Raw genomic sequence first — 24084 nt, 5'->3', positions numbered from 1 at the left:
GCGATCACGCACACATATGCGCGGAGCGCCGATAGTGTAACGCTGATCCAACAAAAACAAACATGCCCTCTCGCTTTCTCGCATTACAATTCCAATCTGTCAGAACGAGCAAGCATGTTAGTTACATGGATTTCGATACTAACCTCAAAGCTGGAAGTAATCACTTCCGACGAGACGCATGTATTAGCAAGAAAAATCCTGTTTTATACAAAATGCCTCACACTACAATGCAAAATCTATACAACCAATTGCACACGATCTAGCGTAGTACGTGTTACGATGCGAATGAGTCATGAGCCCTTATCTCGATCGCCTGATTTGCAGTGCAAATGTAACGACCGGTTTCATCATTTCTAATAGAACTAGGCTCGCCGCAAGTATCAACATTGCAATAGCGGGGTTGTTCTACCTTATCGTTTTGTGTCTGCGCATGTATAAGTTTAAGCCGGAACCGATACGACGGAACAGAGTCCAACGTATCTGCTACCGTTCTGGCTGCCTCCAGTTTCAGTGTGTGCTTACAAGCGTATAGTCGATGCACGATGGGTAACCTTTTTTCCAGCAGCAATTCGAGCCGGCCGCGCACGGCTCGTGGCCCACCAAAGCCTCATGCGCTCTACCGCACCCAGGGAGGCTGTACTGCGTGTGGCGAAGCGGACCATTCGGTCGATCGTTGCCGATACGCGAAACGATTGTGCTTCCACTGCCGCAGGGAGGGCCACATCGTTCGGATGTGCCCGGTTCGGTTGAGAGAAAATCAACACAAAAGCAACACTAGGCGCAATTAAAGCGTCTTGGCAATTGTTTCCATTAATAAAAACACATTTTGCGACCCCCTACCAGGCAGGGATGCGGTCTGTATCTCGATTTCGGAACGTGTACGTGAAAGTAAACAATGCACTTATGGTGGTGGTGATGGTGGGTAAATGGTGTGGTAAGGACCTGTTGAGTGAAAAGCGCATGGTGTGTGTGTGTGTGGTGGTGAGTTGACAGCTCCGTTCAAAGAACAATCGTAGCCGGCGTGCGCGGCGAACAGCAGAGACCGGCAAGCGTTCAGAACCCATTTCTCAGTATTTTGTCACCAAAGTGTGGCGTCTTTTCAGTCCGTGATCGTTCGTTGCTGTGCTTAGACGTCAAAAGCGATGGGGAATTTGCTGTGCTGCCGAACCAAGAAGCGGACCAAATCGACCGGAAGTAGTAGCAGCTTCAACAGCGAGTACGACAGCCACCAACTGCCCTGGGACGCGGAAGCGTTCCAGTGGGTGGATCCCAGCCGGCCCCAACACCATCTCCCGACGGCGGGATGGCGCGGTGGAACTGCTTTTGGGCAGGGAATTACCACTTCGCAAGTGAAGCCACCGCAAGTGGTAGCGAGCAAGAGTTGCCCCAACAGACAGCCGGTGAAAAGCTGTGAGGCCTGCGGCGAGACGGACCACCGGGCGGATAGTTGCCGGTATGCCACGCGCATGTGCTTCTACTGCCGCAGCGAGGGACACATTATGCGCAACTGCCAGAAGCGCAAGCGAGGCAGGAAGGTGTTGCACCACCACCGCATAAAGGCCGGCGGCGCCTACCAGGTGCCGACGATGGAGCTGAAAAACAAGTACCAACCGCACCATCATCACCAACCGAAAAAGGGCCACTCCGCCGGACAGCGGAAGCAACCGCATCGTAACGGGCTGACCGCAACGGGTGGACGAAAGAAGGTCCCCGGACATGGATGGGTGGCCCCGAACCACCACCACCAGCCACCGAAGCCCCAGCAGCACCATCACTTACCTCCAGGCGTGGGCCGTAAACCCCGGACACCGATCCGGACAATCGTCGCATTCGGCTCCGTCGAAGATCTCCGTAATGATGACGCCCTGAAACGAGACAACGGATGTGGTTACTTGATTTACGCAATTATGTGCTGTATTTAAAGATCGGCGAGAACAATCTCGGTTTTGTTTAACGCATCGAAAACGTGTCGACGAAGCCGGTTTAAGGGGTGATTCGTTATGTTTATGTTATAAGCCAGCTAACAATTAGAGTGGCCCTGTTTTTCGTGCCATACCATGACACACAAACGCGTTTGTGCATTTGTTCTTGTTTAAGAGAGAGCGAGAGAGAGAAGGAAGTGTAGAGTGTAGTAGAGAATTCGATCCGTTCTCAAGGACCAAGGGCTCTGTTTATGCGAAGCAGATGTGAAGAAACGGGAAGAAAACGATCCACTTGCCCAAGCCGTGAGAGACCACCATGAGGCAGAATAGGGAACTTTGTTTGCTTTGAATATCAGATTGAAGAAGTTGTGAGAAAGTGGTTCACACTTTCGCTTGATGGTACAGTGGAATTTCAGAATTTTTCACGTTACAAATTTGCCGTTTCGAGCGATACTTTGGACGAACCTTACCCCTAGATTATATTTATGCGTAACGGATGTGACGAAAACAAGAGATGGAGACAGTTTTCGGTTCATTATAGGACTTCCAAGAGGGAATAGAATTTGAACAACAATCGCACTTTCTTTCGATGCTTTTTTGAAGATTCGAATTTCCAGATTATTAAGCGAACTTTGAAATTAACCACGGTAAAAAATAAACGTTGCTTTTCGAATGCAAAAAAAAAAACAAAAAATGTATTTTTAATGTAGAAACAGGTCCAGCTGTTGTCCGTAGCTTCTTCAAATTTCGAATTCTTTGATGCCACACAGCTGGGAAGAAATTGTAGTAAAGTACACCATGGCTTGCTTTGCAAAATGTCGATTTATTGTCATGTGAATAATGATGCTTTTGTGCATTTTGGTTGCACCCTGCCTTTAAGGTCCTAGTTGTTATGTACTGCACAGTCAAACACACACATACACACAGTAAAAGCAAACAAGCGCTTAGGCATTGGAATGAAACCCCGGGAAGGTGGTAAAAGCACAACCAATCAAATCCCTCTAAATCGGCACGAAGAAACTCTGCTGGACGGAAACTTCCGACGCGCTGTCGTCCATCTTTTTGAACGATTTCTGAAACTGCTGGAAGCGGCTTCGCCGCTGCTGCAGATCCGCCCCGAACGTGTACTTCGGCAGCTCGGGCTGTGAATCCTTCCTGCGCACGGCGAACAGGGGCGACGGTGGACCACCGTCGGAGGAGGACGGGTTCGTAGGCCGCACCGCGCTCATCCGTGGACTAGCAATGCCGATCGGTTTGGTGACAGACTGGGCCTGCTGCAGCTGCCGCTCCTCGTACTCGTCCTTGAGCGTTTGGTACGTGTCGCGGCGGGAGGTGGAGTACCGGGCGTTATGGCGCTCCCTGGGCCCTCCCTGCTCCTGCTCGACCAATTCACGCCCAGTTCGCCACGATCCTTCCGCCAGTGCTTTACCCCGATCGGGCGCTCCCCGCTGCTCGGTAGGTGGGGGCAGGGAAAGCCCGGCCGTCAGCCGCTTGTGCACCACACTGTAACCCATCTCTATTTCCTTCTGCTTGCTCTTCAGGATGCTACTCTCCGTCGGACGATGGTATAGGGTCGATCGGCTGCCCGGAAGTCCCGCCCCAACGAGCGGCGGCGTCACACTATCCCTGCCACTGCCGTAGCCGTGCTCGTCCTCCTTCAGCGGCTGCACCATCACACCCGCCGATCGGGACGGCGAAGAGCGACGATCGTACGTGCCGCCGCCGGTGGTAGCAGAGTAGCGCGTCTTGCTCGGCGACAAGCTGCGCTCCCGCTGGCCGACCAGCGAGTCGCGCGAACTTTGCCGCGATTGTTTGATCGCCTCCAGCTTCGCCCGAAACTTCTCCTCCTCGTCCAGCTTGCAGTTGATGCCGACGTCGCGGAAGCGCGGTCCGGCGAGGGTCGACGCCTCCGACGCGGTCGACCCTTTGCGCGATTGGCGCTTTGAGTCGCCCGCGTTGCCGCCGCTCTTGTGGAAGAGCGTCCGCTCGAACCGCTTGATGAAGCTTTCCACCTTCTGGACGGGTTTGGAGGATTTGAGCGACTTTTTGCGCCGATAGGTGCGCGAATCGACCACCGTTGGGAGTTTTTCCTGCGAGCTGAGGGAAATGTTTTTCGCGTACAGCGGCTCGAACACGTCCGTCGCAGGTGGTGGCGGGACCGTTTCTGTAAAAACCGCAAAGGGTGTGTTAGCATTGGAAGTACAACCAGGAGCACCGATTTACTCACTGCCCGGTCGGGTGTACGTGCCGGTGTTGATCGGCTCGTCGTTCGTTTCGTTGATCGTGAACGTGTCGCTGCGGGTGATCGCGTGCCGCACCCGCTCCGGCTCCTCCTCGTCATGGCGCGTGAACGTGTGCGTGCGCAGGATGCTGGCCGGCTGACGGGTCTTCCCATCGCCGCCCGGCTGCTTCTCGAGATAGACAACGATCGGGGCCGGATTTTCCTTCCCGTACCGGTCCGACGAGCGGTTCGTCGTCGTTCCGCTGCGGCTCTGCACGCTGTGGCTGCTGCTGCGCCGGCCACCATTGAGCGGGCGCTGTTCGGGTTCCTCCGCGATGGTGCGGCTCGTTGTCGCCGAGTTTTTACGGCCAGCACCGGTCCCGGTCGGGACCCGCGAGGTGGACGAACCGCTGGTGCGCATTGTGCCACGATCGTTCGGTGCTGCTGGAGCTGGCGGTGGAGCAGTACTGAGTATCAAATTCGTACGAAACGAACGCAGAAAGGACATCACTGTGCTGGGAGGCCTTGAAAGATGAATCACAAAATTGGCAAAAATTGAAACACACACACACACGCAAACGCTACAAAATGCTGCACCGAAAGTGTAACACACGCACTAGAAGGAAGGCGAAGACTTGAGATGTAAGGGGACACTGCCAGGCAATGTTGAATGTTCGTCGCCTGAACTAGGTGGCGGTTTGAACTGCTGGAAGCATATCCAAAACGCTTTAACCCGCGTGGGCCGTTTGCAAGGACGGTCGGCGCAAATGGAGATCAATGCATTTTGCAATGCAAATTTCACGTGCGTCGGTTTATTATTAAGGGCATTGTTCCCTGTGACGAGGTAACCGGCAACTCAACTAGCTTGGCAACAACTCCTCCACAGAACAGGTATTCGAATCGCACGTATGAACTCAATGAAATGTAAAGAGTGCAAAACTAGTAATTACACTTTTTCCATTTTTTCTAGGACAAGCACGATCGTGCTTGAAACGATTGCAAAACTCCCAATATGTGGTACCTCATTACAAATCTTTACACTATGAATCTTCGGCAACAAGCACCCAAACACCCAAAAAGCCAAGCTTGAACGCACCACCAGCAGCAGCACACGCCACACACATATGGGATGCTGCAAACCTGTTTGCCTGTGCTGATGATGTTGATCACCACGCAGACGACGACCTGCGGCGACGACCTGTGCAACCGAGAACCGGCCGGTATCTGCCGGCTAATACCAGCACCTAGTCACCAGCGCTAACTGGTTTGCTGCCACCTCGGCACGATGCTCCCAAATCTCAAGACCTCTGCTTCGCTCACGGGACTGAAGGTACACCTTCCACCAAGACGGGCGATTGCAGGCGAATGATTTGCACGCATGAACTCACTTGGATTGGAAATTGATTTATCACACACGCTGGAAGAGATTTATCACACACTCGCCAGATGCAGCCGTTGCGTCGCGACGCTTCTCCTGCATTACATGCCTGACGCTGATCTCTCTCTCACTGTCTCTGAGAAGGGTGTGAAAACAGAATCGATGTGCCGATGGGCGCACACCACTTCCGGTAATGCGGCCACCACGAAAATGACGGTGATGGTGATGGGCGATGGTGGAGGGATTACGGCTCACGTGTGCCGTTACCGTGAGTGAGCCGGATTTCACACGTTCGAAACAACGAAACGCCAGCGCGACGACTTACACACGCGAACCACACGCCGGTCGAGATGCAAACTAGCGACTGCCGAAGCGGGATTCGAAATCTCGGCCGCTGATCGAACGCGCGACCTTCCGCGCTCCCCCGCGGTACACAAGCCCCAGAGAGGAGGGGGGGGGGAGGTCTGCACCTACGCGTGGCTCTACACCCGTCGAGTGCTTTAGAGCGTGGTGTGTGTCCCTCCCGCACTACGCTCTCCGGTGAGCGATCGGTGTGCGGGCGCCCGCGGGGTCCGGATTAGGTAGGAAAACCTTTTCGGGCAAAATAACTCTCTACACACACACACTTTGGAGAGTAAGAGAGACACTTCGGGAAAGAGTGTGGTCGCCTGCCCCGATCGATGGTCCCCCCTCCCCCGAGGCGTGGGCTGTGCAAGTGTGTGGGAGCACACTTTGGCGGCGTGTTGGAGCTTTTCTGCGCAATCCCTCCCGTTTGCTGCAACCTACGAAAACGGCACCAATAGCGGCTGGGAGTCGGTCAATTCTTTACAAAAATCCCCTGTCGGTGTGTGTGTGTGTCTTTTAAAAGAACGAGGGGATGAAGCAGGGCCGGCTTACTGTTCCGGTATGATCTCATGCAGTTGTGTCCCGCAACGGGCAGCTTTTGCCGATTATCTTTTAATTTTAGGTTCTGTATCCCGGAACCCGAACGGAATCTCGTAATGTGCGATAAATCGGGCTGCTGATCAGGTGAAACTGTCCCCTCCTTGACAAACGTACCCGTTTTTCAATACCACATTGCGGTCAAACCGTGACAAATTAGCGGGCGAAGAGTCGACGGACCATTGCTAAATCGCACCAGAGCGATGAACGACCGGCTGATTGATTTCCATCGGTGTTGTGTCTCGACCCTGGGACAGGTTTTTCCCCGTACCAATTGCTGCCCCACATGAGTCGGCAAAGCCCCACTGCCGTTCCACTGACGCTTCACCCCATTTTGTTACGGCGAGAGGAGGATGCACGGATGTTTATCGGAACGATTGTATGTTTTTACTAAAAACAGTGCATCTTGCCGTAGCGGTGGTTCAGGAGGTTGGTTTTGTCGGACTGGCGAGTACGAGGGTACACAAACAAAACGCATCCCATCATTTGCATTTGAGGTCATCCAGCGTGGACGGTCATGGGGTGATGGTGAATGCGCTAAAGTGTGGTGAGCATTTGCACATTGCCTGCGGGTAGGAAGTTTTTGCAAATTCTTGTTCCGTGTGTTTCTTCGTGAATCTTCTAGGAGAAGACAAGCTCACAGATTGGATTGTGCAGTGCAGGTTGATTGAAAGCAGCATTTAATGGACGGTTGGAGTCAGCTATTGCCTCTGTTGCTGCTCAAAAACTGGTTGCTGATGAGCTATAATCTTTTAAACAATAATACAATGTTGGCAAAAGCTCTTTCTCATCAACAAACGTATCAAAAACAGGCATGTTTTCATCTACTTTCCTATCGCCCAATTATGACTGGGTGAGTGTGAACAGATACCAAACATATTGCTATGCTACACATCGACACGAAAATGCGATTTTCACACAAATAAATCCTGCGGTGAAAGGCTTACTATAGCCCGATAGCGATCTTGGTTGATCCGCTGCGACGCCGGAAAGCAGCATTGTGTAGTCGAAGAAGGTATTAAGATGATCGAGCGAGCGAGATTAATTGCCCGTTGCTCGATTACGGTGCGCTCTTAACGATGATTGCAAACAAGCCCCCCCCTCCCCGGAAAAAAACAGGCAGACATAATAATGAAACCCATTCGCCCATTTCCGAGCTGGCACCAGCCAACCCGGCCGTCCGTAACACTTTCATCGGACAGTTCGCGAATCAACCGTTTGCACCACGCGCACGGTTTGAAGTTTGATTAGGCCCCGGGCGGTGTGTTGGGGATTGCTCGATTGGAGTATCTTCTGACTGGCCTCAATAGAAAAAAAGAAGAGACACGAAGCAAAGAACGGTGGAACCAGTTTGGTGTGCGGTTTCGTTTGCTTTTCGGTGTGATGCGCGCGGTTCTAAGCATCGGTTGGCGGGTTTTAGGAGGCGCATGCTCTGTCGAACAGCAAGTCCGATGAATTTAGCGACCACAAGGGATGTCGCTTGTGGTCGCTACGAGCGGTCGATTCTAGTCGCTTCATGCTACACACGGCGATGAGGTCATCGTTCCTTAAATTACATTACAGGTAGAGCAAAGAAGGAAGAAGCGAACACCCATCAACCCACCTCTCCGTTTGTCCGCCGATCATACGAAGATCTGCGGGGAATGCCCAGTGATCGTCGGCTTCGTACCGGGTCGAGAAACCTGCTCTCCAACGTGTTGGCCCCCGCCTGTTTGGCTTTAATTGGGTATCCAAACTCTCATCTCGTCCCCTATTTCCTTCTTCCCCTGCCCCTGGTATCTTTTCGCTGGCAGTTTTTGCAGTTTCGTCTCCACTAATTACACCAGTTTGCATGTGAATCCCTGAGTATTTGCGTGTTTGTGTACCTGGTAGGGAGGACGGAAGGCTTTCTTTTGGGGGCCTTTCTTGAAAGACGGTGAGCCATCAGATGGAGGCGTTGAATATAAATAGCCAGCTGCTGGAGATGCTGAAGCGAAGGCCCTCGGAGTGGAGTGACGTGAGCTATAAAATTGAACTTTGAATCATGCTTTTAGTAGGTGCGGGAGGCGTACTTTCGAAGCGTACGTACACCCACACTTGGGGCCGTCGATGTCATGGCTATACAGTGATGGTTGGTGTAAAGGTAACAGTCTTAGATTTTGTTTTCTTTATGGCGTTAAATTCGTTTTCTGCAAGGAATATTCCCCGTCGGCTGTAATCTGTAAAGTATTCTGCCACTCTAAAGAGACATGTTATCGACTTTTAATATGTTTTTTTTTTGATGATCAGGTATACAAAAGGCTTACACTAACGTTAGTAACACCTTGTCCTTATCATTTCAATTTCAATTTACAAAATACTACAATCGCAGTGAGTTCCGGCTAGTTCTCAAAGGTACAGGGTACTAGAATAATAATCTGGGCTCCGGATTGATTGATGAAGGATTAAGTCAACATTGATCAGGTCAGAACTTTAATTTTAATCATGTGATGTCTCGGGAATGACATCCTCGATGGACAAAGATAATTGTTAGACCTGGGACAGAGATTTCAAATAGGTAGCGTCGTTGAATGCTGGATGAAAAATCAGGAGGATAAGGTGTGAACGAATTTCTGATAGTTTCGAAAATTCCGATCGTTCATGATCGTTGCAAACTGATCTCACCCGTTAGTGTAGGGTTTCATGAATCTTTCGTTGAGATTCCGTCTTCTGTGATGACTGTGAATCTTCTGTGATGACTCTGTGAATCTCGAATCGACTTTTCAAAGATTCATGAATCTCCAAGGATTCACGAATCTCGAAAGATTTATGAATCTTTAAAGATTCATAAATTCATTAAAATTCATATATCTCCAAGGATTAATGAATCTTTGAATCATGCCCGTCGTAGGTTCAAGCCTTGCATGGATCGTCTCCCCGTAGCACAACCAACTAACCAGCTTCGTGGTACTTACTAAGAAGTCTCGTTAGCCTATATAGGCTGGCATGACCACCTAGATTACTATGCCAAGAAGAAGAATAATGAGAAGCTCAAGTTCTATGAATCCTTGGAGATGTATAAATCCCTTGAGATTCATGAATCCCTAGATATTCGTGAAACTTTTGAGATATTCGATTCTTTAGGAATTCACGAATCTTTTGAGATTCATGAGTATTTCGAAATTCATGAATCTTTGTATCCGAGATTGAGATTTATGGAATCATTCAAAAGATTCATTCAGATTCATGAATCTGAATCAGATTTATCCAACACTAGTTACAGTCGTTCCTGTCCTTTCAGACTTTTTCGATCCGTTTCTATCCATCCTGATTTTTTCGATCTGCTCCTTTCTGTTTTCATCCGTTCCGAACACTCCGATGTGTTACGACCGTTCCGATACATACAATCACTTAGACCAGGGGCCTCCAAACTTTTCAGCTCGTGGGCCGCATTGCTTCAAAAATAACTATGTTGAGGGCCATTTGACGCTACCGTTAAATGATGAGTGAACGTTTAAATCTCGTTTTTACGACAAAATACTAACGATACTAATACAGTTTCGTGTTACTAAAGCTTGATTTTTGTCTAAGACAAGTAAAACATACATTTTTATTTGAATAAGTCATAATAACGTAATACTTATATTAACTCTGGCAAAGTCATCGTGGGCCGCATTATAAGCTCTTGAGGGCCGCATGCGGCCCGCGGGCCGTAGTTTGAAGACCCCTGACTTAGACAATTGGGATTGTTTCGGATGTAGCCTACGAATAGGATGCAGTTCATAAGGGACTTAGTTCAGAATGATGTGTTTGAAAAATGGAACGTAACTAACAGGGTCGTAGCGGAACAATTTGATTCCAGGAATTGAATATGAATTAATTTAAGATCAGTTTAAGACACAGACAGTTCAGAACATTAGGATAGATATTAAAATAGTCACTTGTACTGAAATCCAGAACATAGATAAAGTAATATGGAACCAATGGAGGTTGTTTTGTAAAATTAAAATTAGGAAATTAGTGTGCATAATTATGTATCTATAATAAAGGGAAACTATATGGCTGCTTACATTCGCAATCATCATGTAGCATGTTTGCTATACAACATTATATAATCACAGAACCATCTGGAAACTATCTCATTTCACAGATCAAATAGTTGAATCTTTGACACATCCGGTTAGAACAGTATAGTCATAAAAACCCATTTGAAACATAACTCAAAAATGCAGTAAATGCAAATATAGATATACAAAACTGTAACTTATCGTATGAGAACAAGATGGCTGGCCTAAATAAACATACATTGTTTGGAATCGGCCCGATGCTTAAGTTCAACGATAAAGTAAGCAACATGGACAGGCATAGGGTAATAATAATTATCTTAGATTATGGTACGTACGGCGTGTGGAAAGAAATTAGGAGAAAAATGCATGCAGGATGAAAACGTGCATATGCATCCAGATAATGAATCCTTTCAGTTACCAACCCAAAGCGAGGAGATCATACAATCTCAAGTGCGTTTAGAATCAATCTAGAAATGCCTGAGATTGAAGCATAAGCATAAACATAGCGCAGCATTTGGAAATATAAGGTACATAAAAATTCTATTGCATAGATTTCCGAAAAAGGCACAATATTTTCGGCACGCTTCGGCACCATCTCGATTTATAAATGGAATTGTCCGATTAGTTTTATTAATCATAGACGTTGGGTACAATAAAAATGTTAATTTTTCTCATTTCCACAAAGGTTTTGTATCGGACTAAAATTCAGCCTTTTATGTAAAGGTCTTTTTTTATTTGTACTATAAATATTTGTTTGTGATTTTGCAGCAATTTTAAAGATCGTGTGAACATCGCTACATTAAGCATGTAACGCACTGTAACATCACACTTGCTGGCACCACAAATGCGTCATACGTTTTGACTGTTTTCTTTTGAGCACAAAACCGAAGAACCTACAGCGACTACCACCCATACCCCCCAGACCGTGTGGCCCCTTCCGCCCGACCCAGGAGCAAAGGAAACGAACCGCTTATAAAGTGGCTCAAGGATCGGAAGCTGGAAGTGTCCGGTGGGGTGGCGCCGGGTGTAAACGACCTTCGCGTGTCTGACGTGCCACAGGGTCGCTACCTGTCAGACATCGATGCCCTCAGGGCGTTCTGTTTTCTTCCTCCCTTTTCTGCGCAATGGCCTTATTTTGTGCCTGCCTGCTTGCTTTTTACACTGCTTATCACCTCGTTGGAGGTTTTTTTTTGGTTTGTTTTGTTTTGTTAGCTGCATTTCCCACTCAGTGCCCATCCGGAATGTAGTGCAGACACCCGTTGCCCTACAGACAGACCCGGCCGATGCATACATTCGGTTGCCATTATGAAGCGCCCTTTTGCTTCTTATTACTTATCGTTGCACTTCGTACTTGTACCTGTGGAAGGTGCGCAACGGTGTGATGATGATGATGATGGTGCGTTCCCAATGCACCGTGCCAATGCAAAACGAGCACGTACGGATGAGAACCAGATGGCATCGTCGTTCGTGCACTTTCGGGACGAAGTAATCTGGCACAATTCTCCAGTCCTACTGGTTGGTGTAAGCAAGCAGAAGGGACGTACTGTGCGATCTCTTGAAGGACACAAGACGAAATGTGGCATAGTTTCACCATGTGATTAAGTTGTAAAACATGTGACATTAACAGCACAAGGAAAGTGTTCGCAGATAGTTATGATGCCTATATTTCATACCCACATTTCCTGCGCATTGCTAGTCTAATGGGTGTGTTGTAGTGTTTTAAGAACATATTTTGTGCCCTAGCAGAGATCATCCGCATGTGGAGCATCTGCACACTGCTCTACATATTGCACGAGACAAACTGTTACAAACTGGTGTGAATTCGTGTCAACAAACAACATCATTGCCCGTGGTTGGGAAATAATGCATTCTGCTGTTTATAGGCCTGTTTGTGTTTGTACAAAACCCTGCTGCTTCTACCAGACAGTCGCTAGCGCTTGCAACACTTCCATCTGGCAGTTGTTTCACGTTGTTTTGGTGCATGTTCACCTGCATCATTTATCGGATACTGCACCCGACACTAACACGCTTGGTTCGCGTTCGAGTGTCACGTGTGGTCTGGCTAGTTGGCCGATCGATATCTTCCGGATGCAGCCCGGATAGCGTCATTGAACGCGTCACCATTTAGCTTTCCGGATGAGCATGTGTTGTTTTTGCACAGCCAATTTATTGAGCAATATCTTACAGTGTTTCGATCGTTACTATTTATTTTGACTGGATAAAACAGCCTAGGTGGCCTTGCAAATCTTGAAAGCATGCTGCTTGTGTGCATCTTCTGCATCGCGTTTGCAGGCCGGCCAGAAACATACACAATTTCCCCGGACATGCCGGAAATGTAACTCACTCAGCCTCTTCAATCTCGCTTCAAGGTTTCTCAGGGCGTTTTTTGGTAAATTGAGCTTATCCTCAATCCCTTCCCTGGAATTCCTGGGCAGCGGCATCTCGCTTTAATTTGATCCCGAGTGGTGGTGGTGGCAACGTTGGCATTCGGTGGTCTGGTGCCACGGAAACGATGCATTAATTCGAAAATTATCGTCAATTTTACCCTTCGAGGCCACCGGACGGAGGAGAAAGCAACGAGCCCGGCGCCGCCTTCATTCAGTTCCCTTTTTCGAGTGCTTCATTTGTTTTCCCTCCGGTTTTGATTGTGTTTTTGTGTTTTCGGGGCTTTTCTTTTTGCTTGGTTTTTCGCCGTTGGTGCTGGTGCACTCGTGAAAATCGTTCGTGAAGTAAGAAAAAGGGTGTGTGTGTGTCGGTAGGGTGGAATGGAGTGTGAATGAATGACTGGTCAGATTTGTGCCAGACGCGCCAGAGTTCGATCGATCGGCGCTGCGAGAGTTCGCATACAATTGATCCTAACTTACCAGACCGCACACTTTCCATATGGCAGGGAGGGAGGGCTCGAGGGGAATGTAAACCCATAGGGAAAGAGCATTAAACGTTAAAGAAACGATCGCAGAAACAATGTTGCTACTGCCGGCAGCTAGATACACCATCCGCTTATCGCTTTCGTGCAGTTTTGTTGCTGACGATTGTTTTGCTCTCGAGCGGCTCGGGGATTGAGTTTTTGCATTTTTGCATGTGCAACGGTGCACACTGGCGTGGCGTTTGCACCGGTTTCGCCTTCGCTGGCGGGTTGTGCACGTTTTCCAAGAATTAACACAAAACATAACTACGGGCTTTTTTATATTTTATTTCTGCATCCCGATCCGACAGCTTGCTGCTGCCATCCACCAGCCAGCCACCGTTTTCTGTCAGTATGGAATGCCGTTCCGTTAGGTTATCGTTATAGTTCTGGTGAAATTGCATATTGATTGTGAAATTGCAATTGTACTACATTAATTGATTCGTCACTTATTTGAGGTTATATTCAGATCTTTGGATTGAACATTTTTTAGTGCATTGATTTTCGCTTGCAGGAAGGAACGAAGTCTTGGTTCATGTTTAAATTGCATCGAGTTTTTTTGTACAACAAACTGAATGACTATTTTTTTTAACATAAATGATAATGTGAGAAAATGATCCAACTCTATCTAAGAGTTTTATTTCCTTTTTTATCTTTTTTACACAAAGTTTACACACAAGTTCTTCAAAAAACATAAAAAATATATTAAAAATATTTTGTTTAAATAGTTATGATAAATAAACCGTTATGATTCAAATTACGGGCAGCTTCAAATCCTCGACATTCTGCATGTTTTTTATTGTATATCTTCATACCCAGTCCCTGGACATGCTGATTTTTTTGCAAAGATGTATTACAATAAATTAAAAATGTGTCTGACCCCTAGTAGGCCCTAATGCCACAGTAAATACATATTTTCTGTCGGTCGGTTCACCAGAGGCATTTTTAGCAGTTTTGCTTCAAACCGACGCCAGCGTTATTTCTTCGATAATTCGTATTAATCGCGTTCACGTGCATTGAAATTCCTCGGAATCCATTGTGGAAGTGAAAATTTTTATCAACGTGAAAACAACCGTGTATTATCAAATTTCATTAACGTAACTTTTAATAATGTCCGCAATTCGAAGCAAGTTTTTTTTATCTTGTTTTTAAATTCCGGACAGCCGAGTTAAATTGTGATTTATTGCATAAAAATATGTTTTTACACAGTGTATGTTTTAAAAATATGTTTTACACATAATAACAAGAAATCAACGACATTTGAAGATGTATGTGACAAATGCATTAAGGGCCGTACGGGAAAGACCGTCAATTCGCGTAACAATTCTTGGGTTCTATTCATCTACAATTACGAGAGAAAAACAACATCTAAATCCCGTTGTATTTAAGACCGTCGTTCTGTCAGTCTAAGAAGACACACAATCAAGTGTCCAGATTTTGAAACAAGTTAAAAACTAAAAATGTGTAGTACGTGAGTGTTAATTTGAAGATTGTAAAAGGCTGTCCGGCATATGATTCAAATCATTCACAAATTGAAACATGAGCTCGAAACTGTTCGGAATATGAATCAAAATATTGTTACAAATTGATGAGTTTTTGCAATGTATAGCAAAAGATTCCGTTAATTTCACTCGTTCTTGTCGAGAAAATTCTTAACTTTTACGATAACCCAACATCATCTCTTTGTGGTTAATCTTTTAAAGCCGTTCCCCTTTCTCGAGTGAGTCATGCAATATCAGCAAAATTGCATTGTTAGGAACGTGTTTTTGCAGCGCCTAGAGGACAGATTTAGCTGCATGAGTAGTCGTAAGATGTATCGTCCGTTTCTACACATGCAGATTTGCACTATTTTTTAAAACTGAAATACTATACGTCCATGCGCAGAAATGTCTGCATTAAAAAATAGCCAAGCAAATTCTTTCTAATAGTTATGATTATTTTTTAAAACGTTTACCAGCTAGAGTAAATAACCCTTTTACACATTGTTGTAAAATGCCAAACAAAAGAGCAACTCTTTTGCGAACCTCTACCGAACGTACACAAACCATGGCAAATCTTTTGAAACAAAGCATGAAGCGAAAAAAAAACGCAGGCTCAAAATACCTTCCCGTTCCCACAACGGAATGAAACCTGCCACCGAACGTAAATTTTCTCGCATTGAACTATTTACGATCTTCCTTTTATGGCGCTGAAACGCGATGTTTATTCATTCGAAACTCACGCGCACGTATGTGTGTGTGTGTGTGATTCACAATGCTTCCATGCGGTTAACTTGCAATAACCTGTGGACGATGACTGTGTCCCGCGCTGTACAAAGAGGGCAGCATCATCAGCAGCAGCGAACAAACAAACAAAAAAAGAGTGTATCATAATTAATTAGCCCATTCGCCCTATTGAATTGTTGTTACATATATGGTTAATATTGCTCCATTATAAACGGGACCCGGTGGGATTGTCCCGGGACGGCGACACGGCATCGACGACCCCGTGTGTATCGCGCGCACGCACTATCAGTTGCAACGAGATTGTGTGTTTCAACCACTGGCTCCATCTTTCTTCCGCCCCACCGGCGGGGCAGCTCAATGTCACACGTCAGACCGCGGGCAAGTCGCCGACGCGGAGGGCTCTTCCGATGCTGTGGCACCAGAACTCTGCAGCCATGTGTCAGCATCCGTTCATCGTCTGCACAACCTTCGGTGCCGGTTATGGTGCCATTTGTTAAGTGCATGGAAACAAGTGTGTGTGTGCACCCTCGGTAGCAGTGGACGAGATGGTTGTCCTCGGTGACTTTTGTCGTACACTTCGCCAAAGTCTTCGATGACAATATACGTTTCGCTTTCCGTACGTGGCTTCAACACGTTGCACAAGAAGCAACAGGAAATGGATGGTGGGGACTTTGTGTGCACCTTGTGGCCTTTGATCTGCTTCACCAGATAGGAGGAACGCTGGGTCGAGATTTGCACCGTGTTCGGTTCATTATCTGGTGCAATTATTTAAAGCATATGTAACGGTCGAACATGAATAGCAGCGATACCCGGTAGGAGAGAGGTGAAAGAGGGATGAATCATTGTCAAATTTTGTGGTAATTTTACACGATCGTGAAAATGATGTCACCGAGTAGTTAAACCGCAATAAAAATGCATTAATTGGTGTGGCTGCGTTTCCGGACAATGAATTTATATAGCGCCACGCTCATTGTCCCATTTAGCGAGAGCGGATGATCTAATTCGAAATGTAACGCTTTGGTTACGTTATGATCGACGCTGGAAGTTGCATCCATTGAAAACTTGCGGGATCGTTGCATTTAATACAATTTTATAAATTTTTGATAATTTTTTCTTGTTTCAATTTATGGGTAATTATTACTCGTACGAAGAAAAAGGGAATTTTGGATTTTTGATTTTTTTTCAAGCCTTTTGAAAGCTGTCACTTTTTCAAATGCCTTTTTAAACAGTTGCGTTTAGACTGAACTCGAAATCCCCTCAGCAAAGTCAACCAATTATACCGATTCCCATTGCACCTATCAATTGTAATAACTCCATCACTAGTTACTCGTTCGTAGTTACGTACCGGTCTGGCATAGTGAAAGTGAAGGTTAAATTAAGAGATCTAATTAATGTCTCAGCATTCTTATCGCCATTTACACTGTTATTTATCAAACTAAAGAATTTTTCATTTATCACATTTCCAACAATCATCTATGTAGTGTATATTATAACTATTCCAAAAGATGTTTACCATTATATGATAGTTAGGGAATCAATTATCATTTTGGTTGGAATCGAAATATATATCTTCTTCTTTTTCTTTAGTTGTCGTAATAATCATACAACCCTTCATTAGCCACTGATTTTTTTACTAAAACAATACAAATCCGTATATTTGCTTACAAACTATTCCCTAACTTATCATGTGTGTTTATTCCTTATTTGTTTTATTTCATTATTTTATATCAATTCTATGTAGTTTCTGAAAAGACTCATGATTATTTTTGCCATTTTCATTATTTATGCCTTTTAGTTTTGGTTTAGATAATTCGTTGAATGCAAGAGGTTTTATGTGGCACGATTCAATAATTTCTTTTAACATTTTCCAGTAATCTTAAATTTATATGCCGTTTTAAAATTTGTGTTCTAGTGTTTCAGTAATTTCGCAAAAAGAGCAATTTTTTACCGATTTGTAATTATGTTTGAATTTTGTATCCTGGGTATTAATTTTTTCATTTACTAGTAAATAGTATAAGGTCCTTTGTTTTGAGCTGAGTTCATTTGAAATAATATTTCGCCATATATTGTTCCATTTTAATGCTGGGTATGTATTTTGTGTAATTGAAGGAGAAGGAACAAAGTTTATCATTGTTTTATGTATTTCACATGCTGTAGGCTTCTCTATCTTCTCTCTCACATGCGGTAGCGTTCTGTTAGATATGCACATTCTATAGTTAAAGTTTTCAGACATGGATAGTTTTTGGGGACTAATTGTATATCAGGGGGATTCTCTGTTTGATGGTCGTGTATTAGAACAGATTCAAATAATTTATTCTGATCTCTATCTTTTTATTGATTCTCATGCCAAAATCTTTTTCTTTTATTCTGGATTATTTCATTTCTCAAAACTCTTTAAAATCGTTCCAAAGATTAAAAAAAATCAAAATGATGGTCGTTTCCAGCAGACATGTTGGATAATTATTTTTCTAAATCAGTGGTATCCTACCTGAGGTCCGCGAAAGAATGTATTTTTGAAGACGAAAAGCTTATTATTATACATATTTTGCATTTTTCCCACTACAGTAGAACGTCGATTATCCAGGCAGCTCGGGACCGGGTGGATGCCGATTAATCAGTTTCCACGGATAATGGTTCAAGAAATGTCAAATTCATATAAAATTGTAAAATTTATTGGTTTTACTAAAAATTCACCTTAAATCAATCAATTAATCACTGATAGAATAGTTTTTGAATCAATAACAATAGATTTAACAATTGTTTTTCATCAAAAATGAAATTAAAAAATATCACTAGACTCTAGATAGCTCCACAACACATGTTTTTACAAAGCTGATCATCGCAGAAAATGTTCGCCACGATTGACCAACTGTCAAAATCATGCGCACGGTTATGCCGCCCGCCGGTTAATCCGTCCCCGGATAATCGACGTTCTACTGTATTAAGATTAAATTTTCAACAAGCATGTCTAGAATAAGCTTAAAACATATTTTTGATAAAAAACTTTGAACTAAGTTTAAAAAAAGTATGTGGGCCCCGGCAAATGTATTTTCAAAGCCAAGCGGTCCACGATCCTAAAAAGGTTGGGGAACACTGCTCTAAATCTCATCTCTGTTTTCAATCTACTTCAACAAAGTATCTTTAATACATTTTTTTAAATCTTAGACTAAATTGATACAAGACTTTACATTATTTTTTTTTAATCATAGTCATAATCTATACAATAACAAACAAGTAATGCATTACGCTAATTTATTCTATTTAACCTAGAATAATTCCATATGTACTTGTAGTATATGTACTTGTAATTGTAATTTTCTTCGCAATATTTGGTCGGCTTTCTGATGTATGAACTGATGTATGAATCAAAAGCTTGAGAATTGAAATGTGCTAATCGATTTTGAAATGCGCTTAGGAATATGACACTTACTGGAATATCTGCCACTGTATGCCACAAAATATCTTTCTCGAAGACCAAATGTACTCGCTACAAGATATTTTAGCTAATTATGTGTCTTAGCTACTACTAAACATTCACCAGCTACCTATAAGTAGATAACATAATTTTCCAGTTTTTCATTATTTTTTTAAAATTAGTATTTAAACAAAAATACCACCTCTCGCTCTCGCTTATTGGCAACCGGCACAGGTCTACTTGTGTTTGTAATGTGATGTTTGCAGTTTGAAGCACACGATACCACACGAAAAACATACAGCCAAATAAACCAAAACAGCGCGAGGCCTGATAAGCGCAAACAGTTATCTCACCAACCGAACCGTAATAATGATTGACAGTGAGAGATAGACGATAAGAAACGAACATATACCACAACGTGTCAGGCCGCCTCGAAAATTTCATTGGCAGGTAATTATTTCTTCAATTAGAAGTTCATTTGCTGTTGTACTTCCACCCTCGTGCTTGTTTGTTTTGTGAGTGTTTTTTTTTTTCACTGTCCTGTGTAGATCCACATTTTTTACTGTCTTCGTCACATCAATTCCCGAAGCCGAAGCCCTGGGCTCTAGGGGGTAGATAACATCAGCGACGCTGAAGTGCCTCCCGATCGTGCGTCGATCAAATGGGATTGATTGGCTCGCCGCCAAATGTGTCGAGGAGCGAGGTTGGTCCAGCTGATAAATGATTGCAGAAAGCAATGTCAATGCCGGTGACAACATTGTGTGAAATGTGTGGCCGAATGCCATCATCGCGCTATTTTTTTTTTATTTGCCGTTTGTGCCGCCCCACCCGTTAGCAGTTCCGGAAGCAGCGGTTATGTTTTGAATCTGGTGGACGTCCCTGACGGAGAGGGAGGGTGGTGCGCCATGCTTGCGCCTTCGTCGTGTCGCGGTAGAAGAATGTCACCGGGTGAGTTAAGCAGATTGTTGTGAAGAAGAAGAAGAAAAAAAAAACACGTAAAAGAAGAAACCACCGTCTGCCACCACATCAACTTCCCCAGTCAATGGAGACAGCGAATGACGTCATTTGTGCATACAAAGTTCTAGCCCCCCTGGCTCTCTGTTCGATTGAGCCGTTTTATTATGCACGGGAGGGAGAGGGAGACACTCGGAGGAATGGTTTTTAATATTTAACACACTGTTCGGTGGTGCATGAAATAAATCAGTCCGGTCTGCCCAAAAACAGAATCCGCAGGGCACGCGCGGGGGGCACTTAAAGCGCATAACAAAACGGCCGAAAGTAGCGACGACCGTCGGCTGCATTCCAATTATTAACCGGCTGCCCCGTGCGGCCTTCCCCGCGGCACGATCCGCGGCACGATAAGGGACTGTGGCCGCGTGGGCCCATGCCGGCAAACGATCCGGAACCGTGTGCGCATATCTAATAAAACCGGGTCGCGTTTAAGATTTAACTAGCCCAAATAGAAAAATAAAACCGGTGCGACGGTGCATACAGTGATCGTGCTAATTGTCACCCCTCCCACAGATCGGTGTAAGCATCTTCTTCTTCTGCTTTTTGCCTGGCGTGTGTGGGTGGGCTTTGTTGTTGTTTACAAACGCCCCGCGGCCCTGTTCATTATCGGAGTGAGGAGGAGGGTGGCATCGTAAAGTGTGGCGCGCGCCATGTTGACAGAGTTCCGTACAGCAGCAGCAGCACCGATTAATTGGCGAACGCTCACTTCATCAACTAGGGCGATAATGACCCACCCCCGAATTCGACCACCTTCCCCCCCATTACATCTCTTGCAAATGTGTTTTATGAGATCATGCGGACAGCAAACAAAGTGATGACACCCAACGTCACGCATCAATCACAATTGAGTGAGATGATGTGTTCATTAGCCTGCGTGCGGCTGACGGTTAGGCTGATAGGAGACCTGCAGAGGAGGGCCTTTGTTTTTTTTTTGACTGAGCAAAACTGTACTGTAACAACAATAGCACAACACACCCCAAATCGCCCGATGCGATCGCTAATACGATCTAAAATCCCTGCCCAACACTTACCTTGTCGGAGAACTGATCGCGCGGCGTGCGCGAGATCGTTAGCGCACCGAGCGACTTGGCCAGATCATCGCCGCTGTGCGATAGGGTCAGCATGATGTTGTTGCCCCGGGGTTGTCCGCGTATGCCCGAATCCCGTTGGAACTTTCGGTGCTGTAGGCACACACACACACAAGCTCACGAATTTAAAAAAGAACGCTCGGACCGCACAGGACAGGTGAATCTTGGGAAAAGGTGTACGGGTTGCTGGAACTATTGGGCGGAACCGGCGCGATAAATGCTCGAGAATGTTGCTCACCCTTAGCCGTATAGACACAACAGACACACAGACACACTAAGACACGCGTTAGACGGGCACTTGGAACCTTTGGTCGATATCTTTTTCGGGGTATGATGGGCAGCTTTCTGTGTTAGGGACTGTGTTGGGAACTGAGATTACACGCAAACCCGCGTTCTGACCGGAACACCACTTGATGGTCACTTATACACACACACATGCACACATAGACACACGCACAGACACTCAAAGAGTCGGACTCTGTGCTTGATTTGAATTCCGATCGAACGGAATCAGCACTGAAACAATGTGACACTGTTTCCGGTTGGCGCAAAGGAAGACGCGCGCCCAAGAGGAAGGGTTTTCGGATGTTGAAGAGGGCGGCCGAGCACGTGGAAAAGAATGGGAACAACTTCACGAGCACTGGACACACACAAAACACAAAAAAACACACACAACACAACGGACACACCGCGACGCCACACACATCCGCTTCGCTGGAACGGTCTAGGAGAAATGTCGCTTTGCGCATACACGCGCAAATGGTTCACCGCGTGAGCGTGCGAGCTTGGATGGAGCGCACAGGGCGGGGGAGGTTTTTTTTCGGGGTGGAGCGGTGGTGGTACATACAGTTTGCAGCACTTAACGCACAACACGCGGGGCGGCACACAGGTCGGTGGTGTTCTGCGCATATGCGCACGGACGCTTCGCGTATTCGCGCACGACGGATGCGAAGGTTTGGACCGTACCAGGGGGATCCCGGAATGTTGACAATCACGGTGGTGACGCTGGTAGGCTGCTCTGCAAAAGTCTCCCGGGGACGCGTACGCTCCGGAATCTGGGCTCCGGAAAAGTGACAGATGGTCAAACGCGAACACGGCGGTGTACACGGTGGGGTTTTGTTCGGCGGTTTCGAAGGCTTTTACCCCCGGCTGGAATCTAGTTAGACGCGCAAGACGGCATGCTTTCTCGCTCCCTCTCTCTCTCTCTTTTTCGCTCTGGTGGCTCGGGTACAAAGACCACAACAGAGAGAGAAAGAGAGACGAGAGCCCGCGCGCAGTGCGTGGGAACCGGTTTGGGGCAGCACCGGAATTACACCGGCGAGAGAGCGCCCGTCGGGCCCTTGCGATGGTTGGAGGAGAATTCCGTGGGCTTTGCTTCTCCGCCCGCGTTGCGGCGGTGCTAGAGAGACAGCGATCGAGTGGGCTTCTCTCTGGCCGTCGGTGGAATGGAACGCGCGCACCTGGCGGGGGCCTGATGGTGATCGGCGGGTTCGGAGCGAGCGCGATCGGAGGGATGATCTGATCCGGGGCTCAGGGTTTTTGGGCTCGCTGTGCGGGTAGGCGGTACCGCGGGGATGGAAGGCGGAAAGGGCAGACTCGGTTGCGGGAGAGCGCCCGAGAGTGAGCGACGGTTTAATCTCTGGCAGGTCTGGAAGCTGTTTTGCTTTGCGCGCAGCTGGCGTACGAGCCTGGGCACGGATTAATGCTGCCAGCTTCGCGTAAAACGTGCGTGCTGGTTGGTTTTATTACTTGTTTCTATGTGTGTGTGTGTGTGTGTGTGTGTGGGTGCATGTTTGGAGGAAGGGAGCAATGGTGAGCAGTAATGTGCAAGTAAAAGTACAAGAATGAGGCGATAATTCTCCATTACTTTCGTAGGATGGAATATACTTAACTATTTCTGAAGGGGAGGGAGAAGGATCATGAGGATGGATAATATGCATTAAGAAAAAAGCATAATTAAAATATTACATCCTGCCATCGTATTGGCAAATTTATCTTGTGTTTGCTACATTTTTGAAGGCGTAATCGAATTTAAATTTATAATTTTAATAAATCTGCATCACTGTTACATTAATTATAAAAAATGATAATGATTCGTTTTTTTCGTAACACAACCCTGACTCACATGAATACATAGTTTTAAAATTAATATTATAGTTTACCTTTTTGCAAGGTGGTGCTAATCCAGGAACCATTAAAATAACTGAATAAAATTTAAATGCTGTTATGTTTTGTTTAGCACGAACAAAAATATTACAACTTTAACCAATTCTTGCATATTTTCATGGTAATGGAAGTATACATGGCTTTGTTTGGTAAAAAGCGAATGCAGTATATAGTGAGTACCGTTTACTTTTCATACAATCCATCGCTTAGACGCCATATACCGGCGTTGGAGCATATATCTATGTCAAATAAGTTTACAAGACTTAGTTTTGTGAACATAATCAAAACTTATGCGGTGGAATCGTAAATTTCTTTATTGATTTGGTGTAATACTTGCACAACTACTGAAATATGTTTCGTTTTGTTTATTGTATTTATTATGATGCTATGGATAAAAGTGCCAAAAACATACAGTTATATTTAAACACATGACAATGCTTAACAAATTCTAATCAATCCTATGTGCCGGGTACAATCGACAAACAAGGAGCCGTTTTGCAATGGAATGGAATCATTATACGTTAAGAGGCGAAAGAACTCCGTTGGAGCCAAAGCCTCTGCAAACTATTCAAACAACAACAACACCACTATACTTTACAACACTATGTAAAATTAGAGGACTGTTGCTGTTGGAATAAATAAAAACCAGATTGTATATGATTTTTCGCTAGAAAAGTATAATATTTCTACTTATTTCGGTGCATTTTCTCGCTGATTGTATTTTTCACATTTGAATCTCACTGTTGGTTGCCAATTTGAAATATTGCAACTTGCAAGCAACCAGAA

General features: G+C 45.5%; 2 protein-coding genes and 1 long non-coding RNA gene across 5 annotated transcripts; 2 read left to right on the top strand and 1 right to left on the bottom strand.

The window, feature by feature from the left end:
* The first annotated feature begins 77 nt into the window (after nucleotides 1-77).
* LOC133391210 (uncharacterized) lies at nucleotides 78-2581 on the top strand. The gene has a single exon (XM_061643161.1). It carries the CDS (start codon nucleotides 1143-1145, stop codon nucleotides 1920-1922), a length of 780 nt encoding a protein of 259 aa, XP_061499145.1. The 5' UTR covers nucleotides 78-1142; the 3' UTR covers nucleotides 1923-2581.
* Nucleotides 2582-2725: 144 nt separating this feature from the next.
* LOC1276096 (uncharacterized) lies at nucleotides 2726-22890 on the bottom strand. 3 transcript variants are annotated; one of them, XM_061643156.1, is made up of 3 exons: nucleotides 21076-22890; nucleotides 4150-4667; nucleotides 2726-4086 (listed from the first exon to the last, which is right to left on the bottom strand). In XM_061643156.1, exons 2-3 carry the CDS (start codon nucleotides 4649-4651, stop codon nucleotides 2924-2926), a joined length of 1665 nt encoding a protein of 554 aa, XP_061499140.1. In that variant the 5' UTR covers nucleotides 4652-4667; nucleotides 21076-22890; the 3' UTR covers nucleotides 2726-2923. The 3 variants fall into 3 exon arrangements, with proteins under 3 accessions (XP_061499140.1, XP_061499142.1, XP_061499141.1); XM_061643158.1 differs by lacking the exon at nucleotides 21076-22890 and adding an exon at nucleotides 5532-6364; XM_061643157.1 differs by lacking the exon at nucleotides 21076-22890 and adding an exon at nucleotides 5240-5513.
* On the top strand, nucleotides 11410-20556 carry LOC133391212 (uncharacterized). Its single transcript, XR_009764695.1, has 2 exons — nucleotides 11410-19483; nucleotides 19582-20556. It is a non-coding gene; the product is annotated as an uncharacterized LOC133391212 (long non-coding RNA).
* Nucleotides 22891-24084: the final 1194 nt, after the last annotated feature.

The sequence above is a fragment of the Anopheles gambiae genome, chromosome 2 (genome assembly GCF_943734735.2).
Source record: "Anopheles gambiae chromosome 2, idAnoGambNW_F1_1, whole genome shotgun sequence".
In the NCBI taxonomy this organism is placed as follows: Eukaryota; Metazoa; Arthropoda; class Insecta; order Diptera; family Culicidae; genus Anopheles; species Anopheles gambiae.
Note: the sequence above shows the minus strand (reverse complement) of the source record. Positions and strands in the feature narration are given on the sequence as shown.